The sequence below is a fragment of the Crotalus tigris genome, unplaced genomic scaffold (assembly GCF_016545835.1).
Source record: "Crotalus tigris isolate CLP2741 ecotype Arizona unplaced genomic scaffold, ASM1654583v1 scf7180000017666.379230911805:20528666, whole genome shotgun sequence".
Classification (NCBI taxonomy): domain Eukaryota; kingdom Metazoa; phylum Chordata; class Lepidosauria; order Squamata; family Viperidae; genus Crotalus; species Crotalus tigris.
Window position 1 is genome coordinate 19,026,327 of NW_024096552.1, and position 14,342 is coordinate 19,040,668.

Sequence of the window (14,342 nt, forward strand, 5' to 3'; positions counted from 1 at the left end):
CTTAACATAATATTTCTGTTATTTTTTATCTCAATTCTATTATTTGCTACTATTTTAGAATATAAACTTGTTGGTGAAGTTTAATAAGATATGTTGAATACTCTATTAACAATACTGTACCATTTAAAATATTTTTAACATTGCATTTATAAATAGAACAAAATAAGAATAAATTATTGTTTGCAAATCAGCTGGTGATTGTTTTAATACTTGTAGTTAATTAAACAATTTGATAATGCCACAACCAAATCTGATCAGTCTACCCAATTATTGCTATTAACAATTACATCATACTTGGTGTAATAAAAAGTGACAGAATTTTTGGCATTTGTTTTTCATCTTTGTTCATGTATTTAATTTATATTTCTTTGGTTTTGGTTTTGTTCAAAGTATAATTAACTGCATTTTTATTCCAATACAGATAACTAACTTCAAATACATTGTCTCTAGCACTTTAATGATAGGTGTGAATACACAGGTGTCATTCTCTAAAAAAAATCAAGGAAACATTTATTCATATGCCTATAGTACTTAGATCTGATTTCTAATCCCAAAAACAATTCAGTTCAGTATATTTATTTACACATTTCTTGTTGCTCTTATCATTACCCTTATATTACTTCTCTGAATAGAATTGCAGTGATTATGAAACAGGAACTTATGAAGATAAACTTAAACTTAAAATCAGTTCACTGATGACACTGTTAGGAGTTCACCATTACTATTATTTTCCCACACTCTTTACTAATAATAAATCAGGGCAGACGAGTTTCACCATTACAATTCTTTTTCATCACTTCTGGTAGCATTGAATTATGCAACCATAGTGCTGTATACTAGTCATCTGACTCTTTAGATAATTCTATAATTGAGCTTTTATTGTGCAAACTTTTGAAAAGGCACTTCTGAAAATGAGGGATGTACCCCTCCTTGAAGTATTAAAGCAGCTACATTCTTGGAAGACTTGCATAGCATTTCTCAGGCAGTTTGCATCAGAGCTTTCATGCACACATCCATTTTGATTTACCAAAAGTAACAGTGAAAAGTATTGTTTGTACATACAGAAAACTGAGAAAGTTTATCAACAAATCAGTGAACACCTACAGGCAAACAAAGTCACTACTAAAAGCCAACACGGGTTTGTCAAACACAGATCATGCCAGACAAATCTTATTGCATTCTTTGACCAAGTGACAAAATTAGTGGACCAGAAGAATGCTGTGGATATAATTTACTTGGACTTCAGTAAGGCATTTGACAAAGTACATCACAGCCTACTACTTATAAGATAGAAAAATGCATCACCACCAAATGGATCCGTAGCTGGCTGACCGGCCGTACTCAGCGTGTGGTCCTCAATGGAACCACATCTACATGGAGGGGAGTGTGTAGTAGGGTACCTGAGGGCTCTGTTCTGGGCCCAGTGCTCTTCAAATCTTCATCAATGATTTGGATGAGGAGATAGATGGGGAACTCATCAAATTTGTAGACGACACCAAGCTGGCAGGAATAGCCAACACTCCAGAAGACAGGCTTAAGATACAGGAGAACCTGGACAGACTTGAACACTGGGCGCTATCTAACAAAATGAAATTCAATGGTGGAAAAAATAAAGTTCTACATTTACGAAAGAAAAACCAAATGCACAGGTACAGTATAGAGGGTACCTTGCTCAATAGTAGTAACTGTGAGAGGGATCTCGGAGTCCTAGTGGACAATCACTTATATATGAGCCAGCAGTGTGCTGCAGCTGCCAAAAAGGCCAACACAGTGCTGGGCTGCATTAACAGAGAGATAGAGTCAAGATCACGCGAAGTATTAATACCACTCTACAATGCCTTGGTAAGGCCACACTTGGAATACTGCATCCAGTTTTGGTCACCACGATGTAAAAAAGATGTTGAGACACTAGAAAGAGTACAGAGAAGAGCAACAAAGATGATTAGGGGACTGGAGGCTAAAACATATAAGGAAAGGTTGTTGGAATTGGGTATCATGTCTAGTTTAATGAAGAGAAGAACGAGGGGGGACATGATAGCTGTGTTCCAATATCTCAGGGGCTGCCACAAAGAAGAGGGAGTCAAGCTCCCTGAAGGCAGGACAAGAAGCAATGGATGGAAACTAACCAAAGAGAGAAGCAACCTAGAACTAAGGAGAAACTTCCTGACAGTTAGAACAATTAACCAGTGGAACAAACCAGAAGTGGTGAATGCTCCAACACTGGAAGTTTTTAAGAAGAAACTAGACAGCCATTTGGTATACCAAAATGGTATAGGGTTACCTGCCTGAGCAGGGGGTTAGACTTGATGACCTCCAAGGTCCCTTCCAACTTTATTATTATTATTATTTAGCAGGCAAATGGGCCTTCCAAAAGATGTGATTACTCTAATGATTTGAAGAATAGTGTTTTGCCAATGGTAACCCTTTGCAAATATTTTTTTTTCATATATCATGACCTTTGAAAAAAAAAATCATTAGGAATGTGTTAAGATTCAAAGTTAAAAGGATTTTTAAAAATCCTCAAAACTCTTGGAAACATATGTCTCAGCCCAGGTTACTCAGAATCAAACCAGGAGTCCACCAATCAATATTAGTGAGTTTAATGGAGAGGCTGTATAATGAGTACGGGGGGGGGACCCAAATGAACCATAAGTTTTATTTCATAGGCATTTGAAACAACAAGACAGATTTCATATGACATGAATCATTAGTTGACCAAGCAACATTTAATTAAAATATGTTACCTGGTATAGGCAAGTCTCTGGATAAATTGTACTCAATTTGGAATTCTATTGCTAATATGCACAGAGAAAATTATCATTCTATTCCAAAACCATTGATCTATAGAAGCAGAAAATCACACCAAAGAATCAGCAGAGTTTAAAATCAGTATTGCAACACTCCACTTATAATTATATGAAAACACTCAACACTGTTGTGTAGATAATTTACGTTTGGATTGTTAAAACCAGTTTTTAATATTAAATGAAATATATATAAAAATCTGCAATAACCAATACCATAAATGCAAATTGTACTATATTGCATCAATTTTAAAATATCAGGTTTTAATACGAATTCTGCTTAGATGTAAATTATGTAATAAACACAATTTTAAAAATGCCACAATTTTCCAAAATTGAAGCAAAAGAGATATATGAGTTCCTGAGTGTAACAATGTATCCATATCTTTCACCTGGTAGAATAGGTTACCATTATAATCATACTATTAGACACACTGAAGGTAAAAAGGAAGGAAACAAAAATTTCATCATAGAGGGAAGCATTGTATAACACCATATACATATAGCATATTTCCCAGTGATTTTCTGCAGTAAAGTTCTGCAGTTTCAGATGTGCAAGTTGTCAACTTATTTTATTCGTCTTAAGACATCCCCACTTGCCTTTCTATGATGATGTTTAATACAGTTTACATATTAAGCTACAATAATAAAAATCATATAATGAATTTCTAACCCTCAAAGAATACTGTAGGTTTATTTACATGAACTACTTTAAAACAAAGTTACAGCAGTCTATGTTTTGCTAAAGTCTGAATAAAAGGAATTCATAAAAAGTGCATAAGAAAACAAAACAAAGAAGTGTCCTAACTCCCATAGGTTAATTCAATCATTCATGAAATGAGGAAAATTACATTAGTAGCCAAGTAATTAACTTCACTTTTTTAAAAAATAGAGTATTAAATTTAGAATTTTGGAGGACTGAAAAATTGTAAATTAGCTGTGTCAATCTCAAATTATATTATCAAAGTAATTTAACATGAATTATAGATTGTATCATCATACAACTGAGTTATTTCTATTTAAGGACAGGACCCTCAGAAAGCTTGAATTTTGTATCTTTGTTTGGAAAGAAAAAAAACCTCTATTAATAGGTTAGTTTATTTTAAGAGGAGTAAATATAGATGGGGTAAATATAGAAGTCCAGGTATATCACCGTTTGCTCCAACACTAAGTATTTATGAAGAAGAATGATCTGTAGCTTGCAAGATTTAATACACCAAAGATGAAATCTTCTGAAATTTTCTTCTTGGAAAGCTTAAATATGTCTTATTTTATTACATAAAATTCAGAACATTTGTTGGATATTATTTATACATTTAGAATAAAATGGGAAGAAAAAGTCCAAGAATGCATGTTTAAATATATGTAGAATTTAAACAGGTCAAATTTATTGTGAATATTACAGAGAAAACAGGCATAGGATGTTTCTTCCTTGGTAAATCACTCCACTTTAATTGCTACTGGAAATGTAATACTGAGTTACATTCAAATGCATCCCTTTTTTTTTAACACTTGGTGTCAGTTTCATAAAGCCCAATAGTTCTCGAGATGATTCACTATAGAATAAAACTAATTTTAAATACTGACTTCCCCATCAGTCTTTCTGATAAATGTTACTGAGCCCTATATTCCTACAAATTGAGTTTGCTATAAATACCTGCCGTGATACCTCATGCTTCTGAAAATAACATATAATTTCTTTTTTGGGAACAATGTTGGAGTGAGACAAATATAAAAAATAAGTCATTTTTTTAAACCATCCTAGTATGATGAAGAATTTAATTGAACCTGAAAATCATTTATGGATTATAATTTTCCACATGATTTTGTACTATGTCTGAAGTTTAGATTTCTCTTATCACAAGGCTTCAACATATTAGACTTTGCTTAACTCTTTATAATAAATTATAATATTATTATAACAACAGACTTTCTTAAATTAGATAAAAACTGCTATTGTTTTGTCCTGATTATCTTTATTATACTGGTTGCATTTGTTAATTATTACTGAGCTGCTTTTAATAATACTTGCAACTGATATAAGGTCATCTTTTATATAGTACTATTTTCAGGTTTCTTTGAAAATGGCTTACTTTTGCTTTCTTCTTTCTTTCTTTCTTCTCTTTTTTAGATTATGCTTTTAAATGTACTAAAATAAATTAAAAACAAAGCTTCCTATGCAATAAAGAAACTTGTATATTCCTAAACAATCCTAGTTATTGCTTCTCAACAATTATTGAATCTATTAAGCACACATAAGAAGAGAATGTGGTACATCATATTCTGAAGGAAGGCCATGCCATAAATAATATTTATCATTATATCCTTTTTCAGGGATTTTGACATTGATATGGGAAGTGATACATATACAACATATAACTCCAAAGAATAGATAGAGTTTTTCTTTGTTCCTAAATATACAAACACCAGATTCATGTTTTCAGGTATTATCCTGTAGGCTAAGTATACTTTTTCCAGCTTTCTGGTTCAAGCAAAACTTTGGGATGGAATAATTATTATTACTTCATACTGCAGAATTAGTGACATGCAATAAAATGCACATTCATTCGTTGGAAAAGAAATGGGACAATTCTGTTTGTTGACTTTCTTGCAGGAATTATAGGATTAAAGGAATAGCATGTTTATCCTTTAATAAAGCAAATTTATTAAACGACTAAAGTCCTCTGACTAAATGGATTTATTTCAATCTTGGTAGAGCTTGAGTAATAGTTCCTTCACATTGATAGTGGGATTTAATTAATGGAAACATATCTCCAACATTTGTCCTTAACCTTTACTATTTCAATCTTCTCATCCTTTTTTAAGAAGAAAAACAAGACTAATTGTTTTGTTTAAGGCATAATGTAGTTCTCAACTTATGATCACAATTGGAACAGGAACTAAACAATATGGTTAAATGAGTTAAATGAATTTTGATCACCTGCGGGGACATTGCAATGGTCATAAGTGCAAGGATTGGTTATCTACTACCAAGTCATGTTTTCAATGCCATCATTAACTTTGAACAATTTTTAAATACATGGTCATAAGCTGAGGACTACCTATTAACTACCATAGGAGAACAAGTCTGATGAACTAATTGAGGCATCAGTCTAGAAACCTAAATATCATGAGTTCTAGTCCCATCTTAGGCATGAAGCCAATTGGATGACCTTAGGCCAGTCACTCTCTTTCAGTCCTATCTATCTTCAGCCCAATCTATCATTGTGTACAATCTTTTAAATGTACAATCAATCAACTTGGTACATACAGTAAAAACAAAATGGGCTTAACTGCTAAATTCCTGGCAATACACTTAAAATGGTGATGTAGAAGTTATATTAGAAACTGAGGAAAATCTAATGTAACACAGAAATATTTTCTATGATATTGTTATTAGCTACCCATCACCACTCCATTAGTATTCTAAGAAGGTTTTCTGTAGTTATAGTAGCTTATATACCATTAATTCTAAAAGCTATGCTCTAAGTATATTGTATATTCCTTGGGGAAAGAATGAAAGAGCCATTAAAGGGGGAAGGAAGCCATTAAAGAAGAACTCGGAAAAGATATTACTCAGCCCAGAGACTGAGGTAAGCATGAGAAATCAGGTCAAAATTATCTTAGATTGATTTTGTTTATGGATGGAGAGAAACTTGGATAGGCTTTCAAGATTGTATCCAATAACAATAAAATACCATTCCCAGACTCTCTATGATGTCTGTTTCTTTATTAAGGTATTTTATGAGACATGCTGTAAAATTTTTAACTACATGAAAGTGTAATCTATAACAAAAAGGCAACATATTCAAAAACAGAATGAAGTAAAAAAACACCACCCAGATATTATAAGATAGCAGACTATTTAAAGGCAGATTAACAAAATTCAAGAAAAATGTTTATCGTGCAACCTGAAGTTCTGAATTGAAAAAATGGGTAATAAACATCATATACATTCTACATACTTTCTACAAATGTCAGTTGTACAAATATTTTTGATTTTCTATATTTGTATCCTAATTTGATGTAATTGATGCAGGATTTTCCATACACAGATTGTTAATACAATAAGGAAATATGCATTAAAAATACAAATATTTACATAGATGATATAAGGGCTTTAAGAAGTTAAATAAGATTAAAAAAATTAATATGCAAATGAAAGAAATTGTCCAATTTTACAATTCATTTTAGAAACTTTTCTACTTAAAATTAAAAGAAAGAAAATATTATGTAGAAAAAGAAATATGGAAAATCATCTCATCTTTTGTCTCTTAAAGGGCATTCAGATAATTAGACATCCATTTAATATACAATACCCATTCTCTTTTAAAATAAATTACAGAAAACACACAAAACATGCTTTTGGAATGCTTTCAAATTCCCTAAAATAAAATGGTAGGAAAATAAATGAAAAATAGTAGTTAAATAATACGTTGCAGCTGATACAACTGGGAAAAGGAAGAATTAGAATGGAACAATCTGCAACTTTCTGATTCATTTTCTGCCCATGATCTCCCATGGAGATTAATTGTGGATAATTTTTGGAATGCTTTTCTACACTGTGCCCAGTTGATTCTGGCACATTTTAAAACTTGATAAAAGTTTCAGTGAAATTTCTGTCTACACCAAATGTCATTCCATTCCATGTTGGTTTTAGGGGAGTAATTATAGAAGAGCAGATAAAGCTAGGGGGATGCAGTTAAGTGAGTCACCAACTTAGAATTGTTATATTCCCACAAATGTCCAACCCATCTGGAATTCTGTTAACCCTTATCTACTACCAATTTAGCATTGCAAGTTGATTAGATTCTTGTGTATTGGTTTGAGCAATAAATGTTCTTGACTGCAAATTAAGTTATGGTCCTGGTTCTTTAGGAACTGACAGTAATCCATTGATGGATTGAGAACATTGAACTCTTTATGTAATTCAACACTAACTTCTATTGGTATGTAATGACTAAATATGTCTCCCCATCAATTTAGAATTTCCGGTAATTTGCAAAATTTACTAATCATGTATGGAAACCTATAGGAGCAAAACATTTGGATTCTGTACTAGCAACATGAATATAAGCATTAGGAAGCTTTTGATTTGGGGAAAAGGGTAAGGAAAATACTTCAAAATATTTTTATGAGGCAAAAACATTTGCAATTAAAGAGAAAGAGCAAATTATTTCAGATTCTGTTGAAGTAATAATTACATATTTCTCATATTAGATTTAAGAAATATATATATACTTCCAGCCAGAATTCACTTTGCTAAAATAATACAAAGACTTTACATTCATTTCTTACCTTAAATAAATAAATAAAGTTGCATAACTTTAATTTTGTATATGTAGAAATTTTATCAGATAAGGAAATGAATGTAAAACAAATGTAAAAATATGTATTCATTTCCTTCCTATGAAGTAACAAAAATAGGTGTCATTGGCATGTTAATGGTAACCAGTTCAAAACCTCTAGGTGATCCTGAGGTGCATTCATTAGATGCTGCAAGTATAAGGGACTAGATGAAGCTAGTCATCTAGGGATATCACAAAATATCAGGCAAGAAGATAAAATAAAAGGAACATATACATTTAATGATGATAATAACACACACACACACACACACACACACACCACGACCAATACAGAACTGTTTGTTCAAAAGTATTGTAGAAATCAATATGTCCCAGTATTGCACGCGCATGCGCACGCGCGCTCACACACACACACACACATAATTTAAATTGTACCTTAACCCACAAATAGGATAGTATTATCAGAGTTAAAGAGCATAATGTCTGATTCTCATTAAGAAAATAAGTATTCCAATTCAGATTGCTTATGTAGATTTCTTCAATGAATTATTCTTTATATAAAATAAACAACTGTACATAGCAAATTAAAAAAGGTTACTGGAAGGCCCTGCAGTAGAAGAGTTTCTCCTTCAGCCTTAGGGTATTTAAACTTGAATCCATAGAACCATAGAGCTTTATAACAAAATGAATAAGATTTTGAAAGAAAGCAGAGAAATAAATACTGATTTTGTGAGAATTAAATGGAAAAGACATTGGTCTGGAAATCCAAACATGTGTTATGTTTGGGATAGTTAATTAAGTTAAATCATTTTCAGTACCAATATTTCCTTTTGTAGTGTTCCACTTACAAAGACAGAAATGGAGATTAATTGTTTTAATTTTATTTATACCAAAATCATAATTTGAATTTTGAGGCTAAAGTGATTAACAAAGACAGTAATGATTTTAATTAACACTTTATAATAGTCCATTACAATACTTCAGTTCTAGAATCCATGACCAGTTCAATTTCAAACTGATTAGTTTAGAGATTATATTACAGTAAAAAATTAATTATGTATAAATCATTATACATAATTCACTTTGCCTACATTTTGTGCTTGGCTGTATATGTAGGACTTAGGGCAGTGATGGCGAACCTTTTAGACACTGAGTGACCAAAAACTGCCCCACCCCTGCTCCACTCCTGCCCCACCCCCACCCACCCACAGGGCCACTCACCACCTCCACGACCCGCCGCAGTTCGCCCAAGCTGCCTAGTAGCACCATGGTGGCCATGCCCTCCACCCGTGCTTTACAGCATCATCCATTTCAACAGGGTGCAACGGCGGAATCTTGTCCCCGCTGCCATGTCCTTGGCTGCGCTGCTCCAGGTGAGCTGTACCTGGGGGCGACTCTCCTCCTGGGGGGCTGGTGTGGAGGGGGCCGTGGGGGAGGCAGGGTTGGGATGACGGTATGTGTGTCCACAGAGAGGGCTCCGAGTGCCACTTCTGGCACTCATGCCATAGGTTCGCCACCACTGACTTAGGGGAATGAGAAAGCATTATACAAACATTTCATAGAAAATCTTAGCTTATTGGACTTTATGTAATATTTTTATAAAAACAAGATATGAACTAATGAAGAACAGAAAACCATTTATGTAATCAGGAAATATAGAAGAGGGACCACAAAAGTTGTTATTGTTGCATTCATAAATAATAAAATAGAGTCCTTTTTTTCTTTTTGCCAAAATACCCATCAACAACTGTTGTTTTTTAATTCTCCTTAGAGTACATGTAATAAAATTTTGGAAAAGAAGATAATCTTTACAAACCTCTTTACCATTATTTAAGCTGTTGGATCAATATACTTGTTTCACAATCTATCCACAAGATATGAATTTTCCACTATGAACTAATTTTGTGTATTTGTGTTATAACAGAAATCCACACGGCACAAACTACTGGGAGTTCAGTTTGCTAGGTTGCTTATTACCATACATTGTCAGCAGTGAACCCCCACAGACATACAATTGAAATCTTTATGAAGCTAATTAAGAAATTGATTACACTGTGGATTTTAACACTGATAATGGCAAAAAGAAATTCTGGGTTATAATACATTTAAAAATATATTCACTCTTAGCTAGTAAGTCTAATATTTATGAATTTAAACATAGCATGCTAGATTGTAGGCATTGAACCAATTAGCAACTATTTAAATCAAGTGTGTCTTTTCTTGGAATCATGGACAAAGTGACATGTATTTTATGGCATGTACCACTAAAGTATCCTTACATGCAAAACTGCTTTGTTGATTTCACAGGATATTTTTATATTTTAAGAGGAGAAAAATGTACTTGATTGCTTGAGCAAAAAGAACTATTTTTAGATTAGAGTGACAGAAAGAAGAAAAAGTAACAAGTAGTAAGAGGAAAAAAGACTAATAAGAGAGGTAGAAGAAAGGGATTACTTGTCTTAACTTATACGACTTATGTAGCTAATTATTTAGCTTCAAAATTAATATATATAAGTAGTGTTTCCATTATTTGCTTTCATCCAGAATTTTTTTTAAGAAGCCAGGTACACTGAAATCACTCACAGAGAAGCTCTATGGACTGGTTTACATTTTTATCATTCAATAATTAATTGAACAACAAATTAATCTGCATAGATATGTTACCTTCAATAAACAGAACAGGACAATCTGTATCTACGAAAGTTTCCTATGCCCAAAAAAGTAACTGAAAAAACATCAAACTTGTAGACTGGCACGTAATCTGAAACTTCATAATTAGAAATCAAGCATTATTGTAAAGATGCGCAAATTATTTCTCCCTAAGGGATAAATTAGCTTGAGCCAAGTAGATCAAAAGCCGCATGGTAGAAATAGGTAGCTCAGTTTCCTATGGGCATGCTTAAAGGATCTACTCTTTTGCATGCATCTCTTTCCTATACTGTAGCTATCTCTGTTCACATACCTTATTTGCATCCACTCGAACATATTCCCCCCATACTAAGAAACATCACTCCACACTGCAATTAGGATTTATAAACATTCTGCTTCCTCCAATAGGAACCTTATTAAAAGCCTCATTGGCACAATTACATTATTTGAGATTAAAAAAAATAAATGCTGCTCCTGAGAAAGGGGGCCAATCTTCGATTTAAAACTGAGCAAAGAACCTTCCCAATGTTCTCTACAAGTGAAAAATTTTTGTTTTTTTTTTTAATTTTTTTTACATCATTTAATATTTGTCTAGTATCATCGGTATTTTAAGATATAAAAAGCAAGGAATACATTATTATTCAGGCTTGGCTTTTTTATGACACCAAACTCTTATATTACAATATATATGTTTTTGAAATAATCAGATGCCTTAAATTTATTTGCTATGCAAAATGAATTAATTCAGACATAGTTAAAAGCTTTTTTCCATATGGAAAAAAAAGAGTTTATATTGATAAAGCTTCTAGTCTTGAAAATGTCTATATGAAAAGAGAGGCGAGTTGGTTGGAAATGCCATATTGTTTTAAAGCATATTCATTAAATGTACCATTACCCATCATCGGCTGGACTATTATGGGTATAAATCATATCTATTCTTCCAAAAACACTGGAGTGCATTATATTTATTATCAAGTGATAATAAGAAAGCAGGAAAATAACTTTTCATTACAGAATAATTTTTTTATCCACTGAGTGATTTGCTTCGGGACATTGCTTGATTTTGGTGCTCTTCAGAATGAGATTGGGATTATCCAAGTGAGAATGAATGTGGAAAAAAATCACTCAATATATAAAAAAATAGAATAAAAGAACAAAGAAACACTTGGATATAATGAATGAAATGCAATCAAGATTTTTAGGAAAGAGGAATCAGAAAGCAAAGAGACGTAGCACTTACATTCGCATGTTGCTGGTCTTGTTGATAATTACAGATTTCCCAGTCTGATCCACATTGTGATCCATGCCAAAGTAGGCTGCCACTCTGTGCACCAGCATTCGCTGATACGATGACATCTGGGGGAACTTTTTATAATGATTACTGGAACAAAACGTCAAAGGGCTCAATATGATGCCGCCTCTGACATGATGGAATAATAGCAGTCCACTTTTTAAACATATGTAAAATCACACAGACTTTATGCTGAATTCTCTAATGCCAAGAATGGACATCTTAATGATTTTGCTACTTCTGTTCATTTATTTCAACTCATTTTCCAGTCATTCCAACAGTCTGTTAGTTTATGCCAACTTGGGATAATTTGGGCAAATAGGGATATTGTAAATTTAGTAACAAGAAGGGACCCAAATGAGTAACAGAAGTTTTGATTATAATTTGAACATATCTCAAAATTTGACCTTTGGAATTAATGGTAATGGCATACAAATGAAAAATTTGTTTTTGATATAATTTATTATGTCATACCTCAAAAGCACTTAAGGAAGTATAAAAGTTGTTGTCCTAATACCTCAACAGCTACTCTTGGCAGGTAGGTAGCCAGTTAGATAGGCAGGGGCATTGAGTCTGGATGCTTTAGTAATTACAGTGTAATTTCAAAGCCAAATAAAATTGCTTTCTCTATCTATTAGCAAAAGTACAGAGATCTGAAGGATCCTTTTGGCTTATGACATTTGAACTTACGCCAGAGAACCTAAAAGGTGCTTACATCCTGGTTCCAAAGTTCCAACAGTCATCACCCCAACATAGTCACATTTTTGGGCACTTACCAGCTGGTTGGCATTTACAATATTTTGTGGTCATTTGACTATGATTTATGATGTTTTTTGCCAAAAACTGTAATTTATTCCTGCTTTTCAGCAAAAATGCCCCATATTAAACAATGAGTTCACTTAACTACTGCAGCAATTGATTGTTGACTGTATGATAACAACTGCTGCATAAAAGACAAGTCACACAATAACCTTCTTTACAACTGTCACAATTTACGACAATAATGGGAAGGCTCAATTATTATTATAAAGATGAGGACCAGCTATAATTAAGCCAGTATATACCAATTAAGGAATATATAGCATTCCATTTACTGTACACTAATAAACAAATATTAATAATGGTATTCTCAGGAAAACAATAGAATTGCTTTAAGAATATATTTCTGACATGTTTCAAGCAAAACAAGAAACAAGTACTGAAAACAAACTTACCTCTCATCACTAATAAAATCAATGATTTCCTGCTCCATTTTTAATAATATCATTCTATCCCTGTTAATAAAAGGAAAATAAATATTTCAGAATTGAAACTGAGAACAGAAAAACGGGCAGCAATATTTGAAATATTTCTGACATTAGACGAAAAAAATTCAAAGTGATTTCTACTTATGAACAGTGCAAATATGTTTAAGTTTCTCTCCTAATGAAAGGATTCATTACATTTCCTATTCAAAGAAAGGAATTCAGGTATAGTATTCTTAGGATAGGTTGTAAATAAGAATGAAGATTTTTGTTGGTAACTAAATGAGGTATTTTACACAAATAGTAGTGCGCATTCTATTATTATCTTTGTATTTCAAAAAAATAAGAGTGTCTAACAAGGCACTAATTTTAATAATTATAATTTCTATCAATCTCTGATTTCAGTATAGCTATATCCTTTAGGTCAGGGCTTTTCAACAGTGGTACGGGTACCACCTGTGGTACATTGGCACCTAGCAGGTGGTACGCAACCATCTTAGAAAAGTGGTAGCAGGGGAGGAGAATGAGCTGAACCAGGGACAGCACTGTACAAGCCTGAGCAAGAGATGGCTGGAGCTGCAGGGGTGTCCGGGCTCAGCGGAAGCGCCAGGATCAGCATCAGGCTCCAGCTGGAGCTCAGTGCTGATCCTGGTGCTTCTGCTAAGCCCTGAAGAAGTACCAATCAGCTGGAAAGTAGCACTGATCCTGGTGCTTCTACTGAGCCCAGAAGAAGCGCTGATCAGCTGGAATGTTGTAGCATCTCCAGGGTCTTGTGATTTACATTCAAATGCTTGGCAACTGATTCATATTTATGATAGTCACAGTGTCCCAGGGTCATGTGAAGTGACCAAAATCTGCTGCAACCACCCAGCAGATGGGGGAAATAAAAAACAAACATCCCCACCCCACCCCTCTGCCAATCCTCAACAGAAATGCTCACAACAATGAAAACCTTGGACAGAAGGAAGAATGCGGCCGGGCAGGCAGGCAGGTGTCGTGCTCGGCTGTGGCTTGAGGGGCACTTTTTTTCAATGCCATTGTAACT

General features: G+C 33.4%; 1 protein-coding gene across 7 annotated transcripts in view; it reads right to left on the reverse strand.

Moving 5' to 3' along the window:
* Window positions 1–14,342, reverse strand: part of ARPP21 (cAMP regulated phosphoprotein 21) — a 229,534-nt gene that overhangs the window by 67,403 nt on the left and 147,789 nt on the right. For all 7 annotated transcript variants that reach the window (XM_039336910.1, XM_039336911.1, XM_039336909.1 and 4 more), the window contains 2 exons: window positions 13,268–13,327; window positions 12,003–12,143 (listed from right to left, as the gene is read on the reverse strand). In XM_039336910.1, the coding sequence (XP_039192844.1) occupies window positions 12,003–12,143; window positions 13,268–13,327 (201 nt within the window). The remainder of the gene's footprint in view (window positions 1–12,002; window positions 12,144–13,267; window positions 13,328–14,342) is intronic.